The sequence below is a fragment of the Felis catus genome, chromosome B1 (assembly GCF_018350175.1).
Source record: "Felis catus isolate Fca126 chromosome B1, F.catus_Fca126_mat1.0, whole genome shotgun sequence".
Taxonomy (NCBI): domain Eukaryota; kingdom Metazoa; phylum Chordata; class Mammalia; order Carnivora; family Felidae; genus Felis; species Felis catus.
Window position 1 is genome coordinate 165,185,746 of NC_058371.1, and position 18,460 is coordinate 165,204,205.

Consider the following 18,460-nt stretch of genomic DNA (forward strand, 5'->3'; position numbering starts at 1 on the left):
GCTACAGTCTCCAATTCAGGCTTCCTGGAGAGCCTCGTATTTAAAAATTATAATGGATGGCAATTAATGCACTGATACTTTGATCTACCTGTACATCCCTGCTGTCTTTCATACTCGCTAGAGCCCAGAATGACACACGGAAATTGATACTCTGGTTTCTAACACAGCACATGAGAACTCAGAGAACAGAACTTTTAGGTACCCTTGTGGCTTGTTCTCCAAGCAAAACACTGCTTTGGAGAACAAACTCCAAGCAGCCAATACATGTGGAAGGGAGAAGCTGTGAACAGAAAGCCCATGATCCAGGGGCTTTGCCAATTATCCGGACCAGGGTTTGACACATGCTTGTCATTAAACAATGGCTACACGGTGGAAGAATAAAGAAGATGCGCCTGAGAGCCTCACCTTCTTCGCTATACATAACGTGCGTAGGCCTCGTTTGGCATAGTCGTCCAAGTGTTTCTGGGTTTTCTCTCTTATTATCATCTGTTGTTTTTCCAGACTTGCTCCATCTGAAATAATTAACAAAACACAAGTATTCCCTCCAGGCTGCCCAATTAAAGACAAAGTTTTACAAACAATGGTGGCTTACCCCACAACAAACAAAAGACCTTGTAGTTTTGAGTCCCAACTGTGCATTTATTAAAGGGACCCTCAGAATAAAGCTTTCCCTTGTTCCTTCCTCCCTGGGGAAAAGCACCATGAACTTAATACAAACACCATTCCCACACCATCAATAACAGTAGTAACAGTAACTATAATAATGCTGTCTGCCATTCACTGAACACCTGCCATTTGGTAGGCACTGGACAAAGGCTCTCCATATACTGGATATGGCGTGTCATTAAACCTCTGAGGAACCTACAAAAAAGGTACTACAATCCCCATTTATTGAACACTTAGGCACAGAGTAGTAGGTAACTTTACCAAGACATAGGTCAGATCTGCACCCACGTCTGTATAGCCCCCAGACTTACATGCTTTCTCACCAAATCCTAGGCAGCTTCCCCTACTTTGCCAAGTGCAGCTGATCCCCCAAATATCCACTTGCTTGTCTTTATAAAACCATCTGGAGTGGCCTTTGAATTTCTGAGCCCTTCATATCCCCGCTTTCAGTTCTGTATGAACTCACCCGGGGAAGCCACAGAGAGCAACTCCATGATTACAGAATCCGCACCCTTTGTGTATACCACGACTTGGTTGGAAAGGGGGTGTCGAACAACAACAGACATTCTTTTTCTTACTGAGTCGAAGGGCAGGATGTGCAGGAGTTGAAACGTTAATGGCCCCAAAGCAGCGAAGTCCACCATGACCTGCTCTGGTGTCCGGGACCGTAAAGTGCATTGGTAAGCCCGGGCGGCATACACCAAGGCCGCTTCGTCTGGGCTCTCAGCCTCATAACACAGGCTGGAGGCCAACGGCTGTCCAGGGGAGCATTCCACCTTGCCATCGGTGAGGCCTGCATCACAGTTCTGTTTCTCAGTCTCTGTAGGGCGAGCAGAATTACTAGAGTCCCGAGGGCTCTCGCTAGTTTGGGAGACTTCTTCCTCCACAGGTGAAGCCAGTTTCATTCGACTAAAGAGAGAGAGTCTGCTCACAAAGGCACTTGGGATCCCAGAAGATGGCTCTTTCCCACTGGCAAGTGACGGCGAACTTGATCTTCGCACAGACAATCTCTGGAAGAGGTTTTTAATCTCTTCCAAGGACTTGATAGGCATTCCACTCAGTGATGAGAGTCCAATCTAGGGAAGACAATTTGGGAGGGTCTCCATCATATAGTCAAAAGCAGTTCATAACCATGTTGAAGTCAAACCAGGAAAAAAGTAGGTAAGAATTACCCCTCCTTAAATAACTAGCAGCCTGCTTCTTCATACTTAAAACTGCCCCAGAAAAGGGGTGCCTGGGTGGCGCAGTTGGTTAAGTGTCCGACTCTTGATTTCAGCCCAGGTCATGATCTCAAGGTTTGTGAGGTTGAGCCCCGCATCAGGCTTCGTGCTGGCAGCACAGAGCCTGCTTGGGATTCTCTCTCTGCCTTTGTCTGCCCCTTCCCTCCTCATGTTCGTTCTCTCTCTCTCTCTCTCTCTCTCTCTCAAAATAAATAAACATTAAAAAAAAAAACTGTCCCAGAAAACATTAACAAAAATTAAAATGGCCATAATGAAAAAGATGTGCTAACGTTGATGGCACTATAAATTTCTACAACCATTTAGAAATAAATTTGGCAAATAATAGCAAAAGATATAAAATGCCAATATTGCCAGCAGTGGGCATATTAAAGCAATTTTTCCTAACGAATAACTTAAAATATAGGTGATCCATAATCTTTATTATGTACATCCTAGCAATAGCAATTTAAAAATTATAAGCGAATTAAGTATTCAAAAATAGCAAAGCAGAAAAATCTTCCTGAAATGTTATACAGTCCTTACGAAATAAAGTTTATAAAGTCTATGGGGTAAAATTGGTAAAGCTTTAAAATATAAAATTCATGTGAACAACATAAAAATGAAAATTGTATGAACATAAGAACAAATGAGTGACAATATGCATTTAAAACATTGAAAGAAAGCTAAAAGATTAACAAAATGGGTTGTTTTCCTCTTTTATTTTTCAGATTCTATAAGATTGTTACCATGACTTTTCCTGTTGTTTTAAAAAGGCCAGTGAACAAAGTCACTTAAAGTGTTATCAGCAGAAATTATTAGCTTATTAGCAGAAATTCACAGTGAATGTGAATTTCTATTACATATTTTTTTCTAATTTGTAGCCTTATTTTCTTTTCTAGCTCTCAACTTTTATCAGTGATTAAACTTAGAGTTTAATATTAATTATGAAGGCCAATTAAACCCTAAAATTTTCTCATTCTGAAAAGCCCAAAATATGGAAGTGTTTTCCTAAACATTATTAATCTTTGGATAGTTGGAGACACCTATGCTGGTCAGTTTTCAGACTTATCAGCAACTCAGAAATGAAGAGAAACAACCACAGATGAGGTTTTCATATTCCTGACAGATTCTGATTAACTTATTAGTCATGGTCTATCATTACCTCAAAATATCATAAAGCTTAGGCTTTTATAGCTCTAGAGATTTTCTTTCAGACAACAGCGTATCCTATTCTTTGGGGATAAGGCAACAACATTTTCAAACAAAAAAACACCAGAAGATGCCTACTTTGGATACAGATGCACAAGAAAAACTGTTACACGAGGAGGAAAAAATATCCAGTAATTTATTCTCTAAGTACATAATCACTTTCCAAAGAGCAACTCTCTAATTGAAAACGTTATAAAAACAGTTTTCTGATAAAAGCTTAATTGGAAATAAGTTATTTTTATGGTAAAGTTGACCACCTCTGAATTTGCCAAAAAAAAGATGATCTGATGGGAAATTAAAATGTAACTGGGTTGTGCTGCAAACTGAATCTAAGTGGGTGTGTGCAAAAGGGAAGAGAGTTCTTCGCACGAGGAACACAGCACAGCATGTGGTGAATCACCAGTCTTTAAAACAAGTTTTTCTTTTTAATTGAAAGTGAATTTTTCCATAAATTCTAAGCTACAAATAGGCCTTTTAAATCTAGCTTTTGTGGGAACTGCAGAATCTTGGTACACTATAAATGTGCTGGATTTTAAATTGAGTTAGAACTAACCCCAACTGGTACATGAAAAAGGTACCCTATCGTGAAACATGATAACGAATCTAATACTTTAAATTTTGCCTGATGTAGTGCATATGACGTTGGAGGTCTCAGAAGCCTCAAAGAAGCTTTGATTGGGTAAGGAAACTGCAAAATGAGCACAGCCACATTCCACAAGAACTGTTCTCATCAGCTATCCTTCTAGAGGCAAAATAGCAGAGCAGCACTGAGTCCTATTTCATGGGTTCAAATCCTGCTTCCCCCACATACTGGCTCTGTGACCCCAGGATAGTTACTTAACCTCAATGGCAAAATGGAATAGTGGAGTAATATTACCCAACTTAGGAAGTTGTTCAGAGGATTGCACGTTAATACCAGTAAATCACTTAGAACATATGTCCGGAACACAGATTAAGTGGTGTGTGTTAACTGCTATTATTATTATCATTAGTAATAGTGTTAATTATTATCTACATAACAAGGCCAGTACAAGTACATTTAAACCCAAAGTTCTCTTCTAGAAGGTGATCCTTGTTTGCATTAGAGACTTTACCTTTTGTCGTGGTTGGTTAGGAGCAGAAACCACTACAGTGTTGCAAATTGCCAATGCAATAAAGAAGTCAATGATATACAAAGTCTCCAGTGGTGGATTTGGGGCAGTCTCATCTAGTGGTGTAAAAAGTTGAGGTGTAATCTGATTAAATTTGTCCAAAAGCCTGGTGTCTGGTACCACATCTGTTTCCTGAAAACCCAATTAGAAAAAGTGTTGTTATGTTAAGTATCTAAAAATGAGAGCTTTAAATTTACATGAGAAGTAGCTTTTATAACCACACTCTATGCACAATGAGATAGTAAACTTTACTCTTCTAAAAAACATTTAACATGGCATCATGGGAAGTGAGAATAGGAAAATAACAGACCGAAAAAAAAAAAAAAAGGAAAATCCAGAATGCACAATACTGATGGAGAACACCTTGACTATTAACTTAAATTCAAAAGGAGATAGGAACAATGCCTTCCACCAAAATCTAGTTGACTGTTTTTCTATTTTGAAATACATAGTTGACAAAAGTGAACTATTGGGAGTTCATCAAGATAAAAAGCTTCTGCACAGAGAAGGAAAAAAAAAATCAACAAAACTAAAAGACAACCGACGGAATGGGAGAAGATATTTGCAAACGACATATCAGATAAAGGATTAGTATCCACAATCTATAAAGAACTTATCAAACTCAACATCCAAAAAAAAAATAATAATAATCCAGTGAAGAAAGGAGCAAAAGACATGAATAGACACTTTTCCAAAGAAGACATCCAGATGGCTAACAGACACATGAAAAGATGCTCAACATCACCCATCATCAAGGAAATACAAATCAAAACTACAATGAGACACCCCCTCACACCTGTCAGAATGACTAAAATTAACACAAGAAACAACAGGTGTTGGTAAGGATGTGGAGAAAGGGGAATTCTATTGCACCGTTGGTGGGAATGCAAACTGGTGCAGCCGCTCTGCAAAACAGTATCGAGGTTCCTCAAAAAGTTAAAAACAGAACTACCCTATGACATAGCAATTGCACTACCAGGTATTTATCCAAAGGATACAAAAATACAGATTTGGAGGAGTATATGCACCCCAATACTTACAGCAGTACTATCAACAACAGCCAAACTATGGAGAGAGCCCAAATGTCCACTGACTGATGAATGGATAAAGAAGAGGTGGTATATATAAACAATGGGATATTATTCAGCCATCAAAAAGAATGAAATCTTGCCATTTGCAACAGCATGGATGAAGCTGGAGTATATAATGCTAAGCAAAATAAGTCAGTCAGGAAAAGACAAATACTGTATGACTTCAGTCATATGTGGAATTTAAGAAACAAAACAGATAAACATATGGGAAGGGGGAAAGGAAGAGAGGGAAATAAACCATAAGAGATTTTTGTTGATAGAGAACAAACTGAGGGTTGATGGAAGGGGGTTGGTGGGGGGTGAGCTAGATGGGTGGTGGGCATTAAGAAGGGCACTTAGTTATGACGAACACTGGATGTTGTATGTAAGTAATGAATCACTGAATTCTACTCCTGAAACCAATATTGCATTGTATATCAACTAATTAGAATTTAAATAAAACTTTGAAAAGAAAAAAAAAATACAGTTTCCAGAGCATCCAACAGCAACTGATGATTCATCTAACAACTGATGAGTACCACCTCTTTTAAAAGTGAGGACATTATTCATACCATGTTATTTTATGGTTAATACAAAAAATTTTATAGTTCAAATCATTACTATAATAAAAACAAAAACAGAAACAAACAAAAGAACCTCTCCAAAATAAACATTAGTATGAGCAGGCAAACATATATAAAGAATATTACCTAGTAATATACATGACATTAATGAGGGTTCCTCCAAGAGATTTTTCTCTTTTTTTTAACATTTTCATTTTATTTTTTGAGAAAGAAAGAGAGCATGAGCACGGGAGGGGCAGAGAGAGAGGAAGACACAGAATCCCAAAGCAGGCACCAGGTTCTGAGCTGTTAGCACAGAGCCCTATGCAGGGGCTTGAACCCACGAATGTGAGATTGTGACCTGAGCCAAAATTGGATGCTCAACTGACTGAGCCACCCAGGCGCCCCTCCAAGAGATTTCTGATCATCAAATATATTGGCAATATATGCCCTGTGCCCTCCTCTTAAAGATTGTTAGCATAGGATGGTTCAGTCGGTTAAGCATCCAACTCTTGACTTCAGCTCAGGTCGTGATCTCATGGTTCTTGAGTCTGAGCTCCACATCTGGCCCTCTGCTGACAGCATGGAGCCTGCTTCAGATCCTCTGTCCCCCTCTCTCTGCCCTTCCCCTACTTGTGCTCGCTCACTCTCTTTCTCCCCAAAATAAACATTAAAAAAGTAAAAAAAGGGGGTGCCTGGGTGGCTCAGTCGGTTGAGCGTCCAACTTCGGCTCAGGTCATGATCTCACAGTCCGTGAGTTCGAGCCCCATATAGGGCTCTGTGCTGACAGCTCAGAGCCTGGAGCCTATTTCAGATGCTGTGTCTCCCTCTCTTTCTGACCCTCCCCCATTCATGCTCTGTCTCTCTCTGTCTCAAAAATAAAAACGTTAAAAAAAATTTAAAAAATTTAAAAAAATTAAAAAAAAAGATTCTTAGTACAAATTAGCTCTAAGAAGTTCTGCTATTGAAAAGACTCCACGTCCATTTTAACACAGTGCTTCTCACATTTACTGAAGAGTACTAGTTTTAACAAAAGAATGTTGTACTAGAAAATGGTTTATAAAACAGTCACATGTAGACAACTGCTTTAGAAATTTTTCAGATGAATCAAAAGAGGGATCATCAACTACAAATCAAATTTCACTAAAATGCCATTGTATTCTAGAGAAGTCGTGCATGTAGTCGGTTGGCATACTGACTTCAGGAAGCCAGGAGAGGTGATTTAGAGATAGGAGAAAACGGTGGAGATGTGAGACGTGTGATATTAGGCTCAAAAGACCATGGCTTGTATTTTATGCTTAGTTTGGGGAGAACTAGCGTAGGCTTAATAAGAAAACAGCACAGGCTGAAAAATCGCATGAGTTTGAGTTTAGATCCTGGACTCACTGCATAGTCGCTGCTATCCGCAGGCAGCATGCTTCACTCCCCGAGCTTCATTTTCTTCTTCTGAGTAATGGTAAAAAAAACACCTACCTCACAGGGTGGCTGTATAAAGTCAATGAGATAATGAGTGAGGTGATACCTGTACAACAGGAACCTATAGGCAGATCACCAGGCTCACAATGGGTCCAAACTATATGCTGTCACAAAGCATTCTCAAATTTCTATTTAAATACATCAACATCTACTATCCTGTGATATGAGACATAGTTTGGTGGAGTTCATAGGCACTAATATCCTGATGGCTGTTCACTAGTGAGTCAGCCATATTTCCTCACGCATCTCATGTACACAGTAACACTGAGCCAGTGTCTGGGCCCTCAGTTACTCAGAGAATAATCCTTTCCTCAGGACCTCCTTGCCAAAGTCAATAGAAGACAGTGGTAATGTTTGAGAGACTTCTTTCTTACTCAATGCTTAGTCAGCAAGGGATGCTTGGGAAACTCATCACATGATATTTGGCAAATATACTGTCATCTATTGCTTGTGAGATCCCATGAGTTAGAAAATATTTCCAGAGGCATCTCAGAATGCTAATGTGCACTAAGTCAAAAACAAAAACAAAACAAAAAACAAAAAAACATTTCAGAGTGGAACTCTTAAGAAATGTTTAAAAATTTTTTTCTAATATTTATTTATTTTTGAGAAAGAGAGAGAGAGAGAGAGGGAGGGAGACAGACAGAAAGACACAGAATCTGAAGCAGGCTCTAGGCTCTGAGCTGTCAGCACAGAGCTGATGCGGGGCTCGAACTCAAGAACCACGAGATCATGACCTGAGCCAAAGTCAGACACTTAACCAACTGAGCCACCCAGGCGCCCCTCTCTAAGACATGTTTAAATATCAATTTAAACTTAGTGGCTTTCCTTCGAATCATGCTTCCTTTTTAGTAATTCTCGGCCACCTCCCCCACCTTTTCTGGCTTTATTTCCCACCTATGTTTATCAATTACTGACCCTCTCTCTTCAGGTCCATTTCTCTTACCCCAATTTTCATTTTTATTGCTGCAAAGTCTAGGTCTTTTGGGCTTGAGGTTGCTTTCTTTTCTGCTCTGTAAATCCCTCCTTATTAGTTTAATCCTAACTCAAGTTTTACCTCTTTTCTGCAGCCCTTCTTGATCCCTCCTCCTCCCTTGAGAGTTGAACACTCCATTCTTTGTGCCCTCACTATACTTTGGGTTCACCCACTGTTACTGCATCTTTAATATAGGATTGTTTTTATTTATTTTTATGTCTGCCTCCTCTGCCTAGAAACAAAACTGAACGATAAGGACATGTCTTACTCATTTTACATCCCTGTGTCTAGTATTTTGCCATTGTTTTTCATTAATCTATTCATTCATTCATTCATTCATTCATCCCATAAATATTCATTGTTGCGTCTATGGCATCAGGCACTCCTCAAGGACAGAGGGATGCATAGGACAGATACGATCCTGGCTTGCGTGCAGCTCACATTCTAGTTAGGGGAGATAGCAGATACAAAAACTAACCTATAAACAATAAGATGCTTCTAGATTGAGACAGAGAGAGACAGGAGGGGTGGAAAGAACTCTGGATTAGGTGGTAGGGAAGGTTTACTGAAGAGGTGACACTAAAGCTGAGATCTCAGTGACAGAAAGGAAAGCCACATAGAGATCTAAGAGAATAGTCACCTGGGTAGAACAAACAGCACTCCTGTTGAACAAAAACATAAAGAGGATGAAAGAAGCATAAACAACCTTGGCTTACAAAGAAAAGGTTTCTATTTCTAAGTAGGTAGTATGAACCCAGGAGCCTGGGGCTTCAATGACATGTTAATTCCCAAAGCTTGGAATATTTTTGCCAGCAGCCCGCCTAGGATCCTTACTCCCTGGCTCTTAACTTGCATCTCCATGCAAGGTGCTAGCTTACAATTTTCCATTTCTAGACATCACAGCTCTCAGTGTGCTCTCAAGCTGGTGCTCTTAACCTGGGCTCCACTGACAGGCTTCTGGAACTGGATGCAAAAATTTAACAGATGCTAATTTTTCAGGTCAAAGAATCTATAGCTTTCTCAAAATAATCTTTAGTCTCAAAAGGATAAAATCAACTTGTCTAGAGCAAGAGTGAGATGATCTCATATTTCAAGGAAGACCTCTTTATCCTATATATAATGGTGCGGTTTTGAAAACACAAAACACCCCCAGTGCATCTTTACAATCAAAATGGCACATGGCATTGAAATAAAGGGCAAGTGAAAACAAAATGCACTGAGTGGGGAGGCTGAGCCTGTTAAGCAGCTTCACTTAACAACCTTCAAAACTACTTCATTGAGAATGGACACATGAGTCCCTGAGACAGATCTTGAGAATTTAAGATGTTAAGTTCTTGCTCTTAAGGAGCTACTGGCATATTTCAGGGGCATAAATAAGGCCTGCGTGATGAGAACTAAGGAAGGGAGGGAATGGGTACACAGAACTCAGAAGCTGAGAAAAGAGAATCTGGGAAGTCTTCAGAAGAGAGTATTTAACGTAGTCTTATAAGAAATAAGTGTTTCATCAGATTTGGTAGACAGAGGTAGGCTGCCAATGGGAAGAAAAAATGTTAGATGGAGAAAATGGTACAGATAAAAGAACAGACTTTAGGAAACATCACTTTTTTTCCAAGGAGGTGAGGCTAAATCAGGAAACTGAGAGGGTGGGTAGGGCACAACCCCAGTGGGTCACCAATGTCCTATTTCCAAGTAAACATGGGTCAACATGTGGTTAACTTTGCGTGGGTGGAAAATGTAAAAGATCAGTACAGGAATAGGTAAAAAGAGAAAAAATATATATCTATTTCTGATACAGCCTTATAGTGAATGCACAGAAGAGGCTGTATGCATTCTTTTCCTATTTTCCTTTCAGAAGTTGGAGAAAAAAAAATTAAGCCTAGATGTTTGGAATAGTCTGACATGTGGCCAAGATACAATATGACAGGTGCTATATCTTCAGTGCCACAGGAATGAACTAAATGAGTTGCACGGAAATGTTTACCCTCACTCCTGAAATTTTTACTGGCAACTTTGAAAAGAGCCAGGAGATTCCCTTCAAGGCCTTTCCAGAACAAAAGAGACCACTGGCATCTACTCAGATCACATCTCTGCTACGAAAACCATACAATAAATTCAATGCAGACACACAAAGTTCCCCCCCCCCAAAGTGGATTTGTTCTTGTTACGCCACCTACTTTAGACCAGTTGCCAGTCTCAAGCCTGGGGAATCCTCGTCTTGGTAAACCACAAGAGTTAATGAGATGTGGAAGGCAGAAAGGGCAGCTGAAGGTTTACAGAAACAATTCTAAGTACAGCAAAACTTTTGAACTCTGATTCTTTCATGTAAGTATCATTCCTCTTTCCCATCTTCCACATGGCCCTCTAGATTTTTCTTCAGCACAATGGGTTTGTCAATGGGTATAACTAAACAGCTTCCAAAACTTCCCTCAGGAACTCAAGTGATACCCAGATGAGCTCTAAAATAGAAATATCATAAAATGTCATTCTGAGGACTCAGAATGGGGAAGAGGACACAGGTCTGGTGGGACTGGGGGGAAAAATGCAGAAAAAAAGGCCTTGGAGGGTAATGACAGTACGTATGTCATTCAGACACACTTAGCTGTCTATGAGATAACTCTGGAAAGCTTTGCTGGTTCTGAGAGTGAGTCATGGTCTGTAACCCAAGGCAGCTGTTTTTGTTTTTGTTTTTCCAGAGAGACAGAAACAGAGACAGAGACAGACAGAGAGAGAGAGAGAGAGAGAGAGAGAACAAGAGCATGAGCATGGGGGAAGAGAGTCGGGGGGGGGGGGTGGAGAGAATGGTAACCAGGTTCCAGGTTCAGTGCAGAGCCCAATGCGGGGCTTGATTTCACAACCCTGAGATCATGACCTGAGCCAAAATCAAGAGTTGGACACTTAGCCAACTGAGCCGCCCCAAGGCAGCCTTCTTTAGGCTTAGACACCATTGGCCCTGATCAGAAATACTATGCTATTTCAGAAATGATACACTATCTCCCAACACTGAAGTATCCCACAAATTAGGAAGCTATGATACTGTTTGCTTACATTTCTAATTTTGTGCAGGCAACTACACTGAACCACAGTTATGTAGTCTCTTCTCAGGTAGAAAAGACAACAGTGTTTGGCTCTGTCATAATTAGGGGGATGTTCTTTCATTATTCATTATAGATATACAAGATTCAAGTCACATATTCACACTTACAATGGGGCTACTGAAAGCAGCCTGTCTGGAGTGAGGCACTTCACTGGCTCCTTCTCCACTTCCCACAGCTAAACAGCTCCCAGCAAGATGATTCAAGGATTTACTTCCCAAGGGCCCATTATGAACTGTCCTGCAGCTGGGGGTCCTCGGTTTTGTCATATTGGTGAGGGAGCCGCTGGGAGTGTCCATGGAATCTTCATCTTCAGAGGCAGCTTCCTGGTAGGACTCTAACCTCTTGGCTGAGCGATAAAAAATCATACTGGGTCATTACCTGAGAAGAACCATTTGCAAACTGAATATGTCAGACATTTACTTAAACAGCTATTCCACACCATCTCCTCCCTTTTCAAAAACTGCCCTCCAAACTCCCCTCTCCAGATTCCCTTCATGAACTTACCTCGTTGGGAAAAGTAAAAGCAATCAGACAGCAACTCCCTTCTTATCCTATCATCAAGTCTACCAACCTATCCACATCTGTATCTAAACCCTCCTACTACTATGGATAAAGTTTCAAATGCCAAGCTCTCCACTCATGATCTGCCTCCCACTCCTCTGGCCTTCTCAAGGACTTCACGTTTACAACTTTCCCCTCCTTCGCTTACACCAAGCTCCCCTCAACCAATCTCATGGCTTTCTGTCCCTGTCTGTCCACTGACACTGCTTTTGGCAAGGTCGCCCATGAGTTCCACATTATCAAATCCCATTACTGCATCTGTCCATATCGTATATGCATCCTTAGCAACATCCAACAAAGGTGACCGTTCTCTGCTTGAAATGGCTCTTTTGGTTTATCTGACACCATGTGTACCTGTTTTTCCTCCTACTTCAGTGGCTATTCCTTCTTATTTTCTCCTGCTATCTTCTCTTCAATCAAATACTGGGTTGCTGCAGAAGCTCCTTCCCTTCTCCACCTATACACTCTTCCTTGGTGATATCACCTGGTCCCACATTTGAAATGCCAACTCTGTGCACATGATTTTAAACCTGTATCTTCAACTCCAACTTCTAACTGGAATCCAGACTCCTATATATATCCAACTCTCCACTTGATACTTCTAGTTAGATGTCTATTCGGTTCTTCAAGCAGATTATCTGCATGGCTAACTCCTTTACCTTTCTCAAGTCTCTTAGCATGTCCCTTGTCAGCAGACTTTCCAGATATAACCACTTCAGAGCTTACCACCATCTACACACTATAGATCTTATTTATTTTTTGAATCATCGAGTAGAATATAAACTCCAAAAATGCAGAGACTTTTGTCTGTTTTGGTTTGTCTGTTTTGTTTTCCTGTAAAGCATCACCAATAGCTGTCCATTATTTATCCAAAATATCTCTAATATCTCGAATTCTCTCCATCTTCATTACCTTAACCCAAGCTACCATCATCTCTCAACTGGACCAGTGCTAACAGCCTCATAACTGGTCTCCTTACTCCCCGGCATTTCATTCCTTAACCAGTAGCTACAGTGATCTTCCTAAAATATAAAGCTGATCACATTACTCCTGCACAAAATTTTCCTTATGTTGGCTTACATAGCTCAAAATGATCTGACCTTTGCTGATCTTCTCGAAGTTTCTTGCCCCTTCCTCTTCCACATGTCCACTAAAATCCAGCCTCACTGGCCTTCTTTTCTTACTTTGAAAATTGCCAAGCTCATTTCAGCCTGAGAGCCTGTATACTAGCTGCTGCCTGTAACTGGTAGGTTTTCGCATCTGAACTTCAAGATTATGTTATTCAGATCTAAGCTGTAACCCTTAGAAAGGCCTTGCTCCCCTACCCAATCCAAAATGCCTTCCAATCATTCTATATCATATCATCTCATTTTAATTCTCTGAAAAGCACGTTTCATTATTTATTTTTCTTGATTTAAGAATTAATTTATTTGTGACTATTCAACAGAAGCTCTGTGAGAGGGCCCCTGTCTGCCTTGTTAATCATTATGTCCAGGAGTACAGAGTAAACAATCAGTCAATGTGTACTTGCTGAATTGCTAGCTGCATTCAAGCCAAGTCTAGCTACTTAGAGTATGGCTTTTGTCAAGTTAATTTCAAAATAAAAAATATTTTCATATTCTGTTCAATAGTTTTTATCTGTATTTTTCAAGGACAAAGAGAAGCTAAGAGGCAATGTTGTGATCCTGAGTTCTAGAACCGACTCTTCCAAAGACTCAGTGTTTTCTAGGAAATCACTTAACTCTTCCCGGGCCTTTGTTTTCTCACTGGCCGAATGAACAATTTGGATTTAATGACTTTAAGGTCCTTTCCAGTTCTGCAAGTTTCATTATATTCTCTGACTAAATAATACAGAATGCTTCCCTGTATGGCCTTTCAGCTTCAAAAACCCATCCACTTACTGAATCCCAAACATACTGAAGTTCTCCATTTTCACCTGTGCCCTTGTCCAGAATATCCATTCTCTTTTTCTATGCTTACATAAATCCTCAACATCTTTGAAGGCTTAGTTCAAAGGCCAGTTCCTCAATGGTGACCTCTGTAACTATACTGGCCCTCACTCCCTGGGCCTTTAAAGCTTCTATCTACTGAATGTACTGAATGTTACTATGCACCAGGCATCTGTCTCATTTAATAACTAGGACAACCCTCTGTGGCAGATACTATTAATACGTCAATTTTAGTAATAAAGAAATCAAACGAATTTTCCCCATTTCATAAAAGTAATAATCATCGGTCTTACATCCAGTTCTATAAAGTTCACAGCCAGTGCTCAGAATGTTATGTTCTGAATGTATGTTAACATGATATTCCTTATAATTTTACAGCAATATTCCCTGCTTGATTTCAATGAGTCCATGTATTGTAGTTTAAACATTTATCAAATGAATAATGAATGCATGTTTGAATAGACACATAAATGGAATATCCGTAGAATCAAGGGAATGTTGTGGGGTAGGGACTTGACATTTATTGAGTACTTCCTGGGGCGCCTGGGTGGCTCAGTCAGTTGAGGTACCGACTTCGGCTCAGGTCATGATCTCATGGTTTGTGAGTTTGAGCCCCACGTCAGGCTCTGTGCTGACAGCTCAGAGCCTGGAGCCTGCTTCTGATTCATTCATTCATTCATTCATTCATTCATTCTCTCTCTCTCTCTCTCTCTCTCTCTCTCTCTCTCTCTCTCTCTTCCCCTCCCCCACTCATGCTCTGTCTCTGTCTCAGAAGTAAATAAACATTAAAAAAAATTTATTGAGTACTTCCTGTTCATCAATCATCTGTTTAGGTCTTTATGTAAATATCTGTATCTAGATCTTCCCTTTTCATCTTAAAAATAATGCTAGCAGTTAGGAACTATCACTGTTTCACTTTGCAGGTAAGAGAGGCTAAAAGCCAGAGAGATTAAGTACTTTGACCATGGTTAAACAGCTAGTTGGGGGTAGAGTTGGGATTTAAATGTAGGTCTTCCTGACCCTGAAGCCAGTACATGTATCCACTATGTTACGTCTCCTTGGCAGTTACCTATATAGATAGGTTAGTTCAGTCATTCTCAACAAGGGGTGAATTTGTCCCCCAGCGAACATTTGGCAATGCCTGTACACAGTCTGGTTGTTATAACTGGGGGAGGAGTGCAATTGGCATTCAGTGGTCAGAGCCCATGGAGGCATCTAAACATCTTAGAATGCACAGAACCGCACCCATCTCAAAGAATAATGCAGCCCCAAATGGCAATAGTGCTGAGGTTGATAAATCCTTGAGTAGCTAAAGAAACTTATTGGTGATGTGATACCATTTTAAAAATAATTACAATATTACAAAACCTATAGAAACATAAAGGCTTATACTTCAGGAATTTCTCCTGTACATCATTAGGGAAATCAGTCCTCATGCAACTGTGTAATTACTATAATGCCAGACAGCTCAGCCCTTAGGACAGGACAAACTTGCTCAATAAATAACGCTGGAAGAGTGGACTCAAGAACACATGGAGCAACCTTTAATCATTTTGTAAAAAGCTATGGGAAGGAAACAGAACAGTAAAGCTATAATTTGATTCAGAAAACAAAACTATAGGTGTAATACTTGTAGACTCAGTGAAGGTTTTTCAAAAATTGGGTATGAGATGGCTCAGTCGGTTAAGCGTCCAACTCTTGGTTTTGGCTCAGGTCATGACCACACAGTTTTGTTAAGTTTGAGCCCTGTATCGGACTCTGTGTTGACAGTATGGAGCCTGCTTGGGATTCTCTCTCTTTCCCTCTCTCTCACTGGCCCTCCCCTGCTTGCATGCTGTCTCTCTCTCAAAATAAATAAATAAACTTTAAAAAAAAAAATCAAAAATTGGGTATGAGAAAGGAAAGCTTATTACCATACTGATAAACAAAAATCTATCTGGGGCGCCTGGGTGGCTCAGTCGGTTGAGCCTTTGACTTCAGCTTAGGTCATGATCTCGGAGTTGGTGAGTTCAAGCCCTGTGTCGGGCTCTGTGCTGACAGCTTGGAGCCTGGAGACTGTTTCAGATTCCTTGTCTCCTTCGCTCCCTGCCCCTCCCCCACTCAGGTGCACGTGCGTGCACGCGCGCTCTCTCTTTCAAAAATAAGTAAACATTAAAAAAATTTTTTTAATCTATCCAGCTGATCATGCAGACTTTTCATATGTCTCTTAAAACAGGTTTCAATTAGTTCCATAAATGCCTCAGAGTGGGGCAGGAATTCTTGCCTTCCAATTCACAGGAGAAAACGCAAAGTATGTAGTCTTTCTATCAAGGTAGGTACTGATTAGATGTTAGGTTAACTACTTTAGTTCTCTTTCTTATTTAATCCCTAATCTTCTCTTTTGAATCCTCCTTCAAATATCTAGTAACCTGTTCAGGCCCTATTACTTACATTTATTTGATATTTGGAAGAAGTGAGCAAAAATCTGTGGAACAAAAAGTTGATCATACTTTTCAATGTGCTCCTCAAAGGGCCTACAACAAGGGTGAACAGCACAATGTGCACATGGATTTCTCCCAACTGTATCATCCCCATATCCTCCAAGCATTTTGCTATGAACTAATCCCCCAAACATTTCCAGCATCCCGACTTTCACCTGCTCATAAACAGCACGCTCAGCTAAGCTTCGGCCAACTGTATCATCCATGTATCCTTGATACACACAAATCTTTTATTCTAAACTGATTCCTTACGCATTTCCAGCATTCCAAAAATTTCTTGCCCAATATCCTTCTAGGTCCCAAACCTTGATCAATGCTAAAATCACCTCCAAAACACCAGATTTTCATCCTATGAGATGAAGTAAGATATTTTTACGTTTCCATGCCTGTTTTCCATATCGGACCATGAACTCCTCAAAAGATAAATCTATTTCTTACTTTGACAACTGTAATGACAAAAACAATGGCAGCTCATACTTACAAAGAATTTATTCTGTGCCATGCTTTGAGTGGCTTTTCATGAATTATCTTCATGAATACTATTATGGATCCTTTTTAGTGAGGCCCAGAGAAATTATGTAACTGGCCCAGAGTCATACAGCCCATAGGCAGTAAAGATGGGAATCAGATTCAGGAGGCCTGATTCCAAACTCTTTGTTCTTGGAAACTACTAAATGCTCTCACCATGTAGATCAGATTCACAAACCGCATCATAAAGGCACTCTCTAGACAAATCCAAATTGAGAAACATTCTACAAAATCCCTGAATAGTGCCCTTCAGAACTAGGGTCATCGAGAAACAGAAAGCCTTAGAAGCTTTCAAATCTAGAGCAGTCTAAATGAGGACTGTCACATGGTCTTCTGGATGGGATCCTCAGACAGAAAAAGGTATAAACTAAAGAAATCTGAATAAAGTATGGATTTCAGTTAATAATGATATCAATATTAGTTCATTACTTATCATAAATGTATTATACAACTAATGTAAGATGTTAATGACAGAGGAAACTAGATAGGGGTGCATAACGGAACCCTCAAAAGCATCTTTGCAACTTTTCTATAAATCTAATGCTATTCTAAACTAAAAAGATTACTATTAAAAAAGACATTCTCTTTCAGTAATTTTTTAAAGGATTGCTTTAAAATTTTAATATACACATAAATCACCTGGGAATATTGTTAAATGAAGATTTTAATTGAAGTTTTCAAGAGGAGCCTGAGATTCTGTGTTTTTAATACACACTGAGGCGTTGCTGATGCTACTTAGTTCATTAACCAAATTTCTAAGTTGCAGGGTTTTATTTTTTTCTTTACGTTTATTTATTTAAGTAACCTCTACACTCAATGTGGGGCTTGAACTCACAACCTCAAGATCAAGAGTCATAAACTCTTCCAACTGAGCCAACCAGGTGCTCCTAAGTTGCAAGGTTTTAAAACATAAAATAGTGTCGTCAGATGTGTTTAGTTCAAATGCATATGTGCACGGGGCTATTTCCTAGCAGTGATGTTTTTTATGGACAGATCTCCTAGGCAGTGATTTTGCCCCCAAATCCTGAAGGGTTAACTAGCTTTAATTTCAGTAAAAATAATATATCTTAGGGTTAAATCCTGGAGAGAAGTAGCCCCCACTACTCCCTCCTTCATCAATCAGAGTGTGTATACATGTCCTTATTTTTAAACTATTACAGAAAAGAGAGCAGGATCTCCGTATGTATGTGTAGTAGGGAAGTGTTTACGGCGAAGTTGGTACCTATAGAAGCAGTGCAACACTCCACGGTCCACAGACAGTTCTGTCATGATAGCATGTGATTCTCAGTCTCTTGGTACCTTCTCTGCATAAAGGGCAGAAGCACTTTATAGAAGCACTTATAGAAGAGAAGTACTCACTGGGCCCAAGTGTGTGCTCAGGAACTGTGGCGGGAAAGGGCTGATATCAGCCCTTTTAAATGCTACAAACACAAAATTTGAAATGCTACGAATACAAAAAAAGATGCGATGCTCCTCATCACACATTTTGTGAAACACTACATAAGTTACTTGAAAA

General features: G+C 39.9%; 1 protein-coding gene across 5 annotated transcripts in view; it reads right to left on the bottom strand.

The window, feature by feature from the left end:
• The window catches only part of ATP10D (ATPase phospholipid transporting 10D (putative)), a 108,241-nt gene that overhangs the window by 30,991 nt on the left and 58,790 nt on the right, over window positions 1-18,460 (bottom strand). For all 5 annotated transcript variants that reach the window (XM_045056408.1, XM_023253139.2, XM_003985402.6 and 2 more), the window contains 4 exons: window positions 11,534-11,772; window positions 4,190-4,378; window positions 1,133-1,742; window positions 406-512 (listed from right to left, as the gene is read on the bottom strand). In XM_045056408.1, the coding sequence (XP_044912343.1) occupies window positions 406-512; window positions 1,133-1,742; window positions 4,190-4,378; window positions 11,534-11,772 (1,145 nt within the window). The remainder of the gene's footprint in view (window positions 1-405; window positions 513-1,132; window positions 1,743-4,189; window positions 4,379-11,533; window positions 11,773-18,460) is intronic.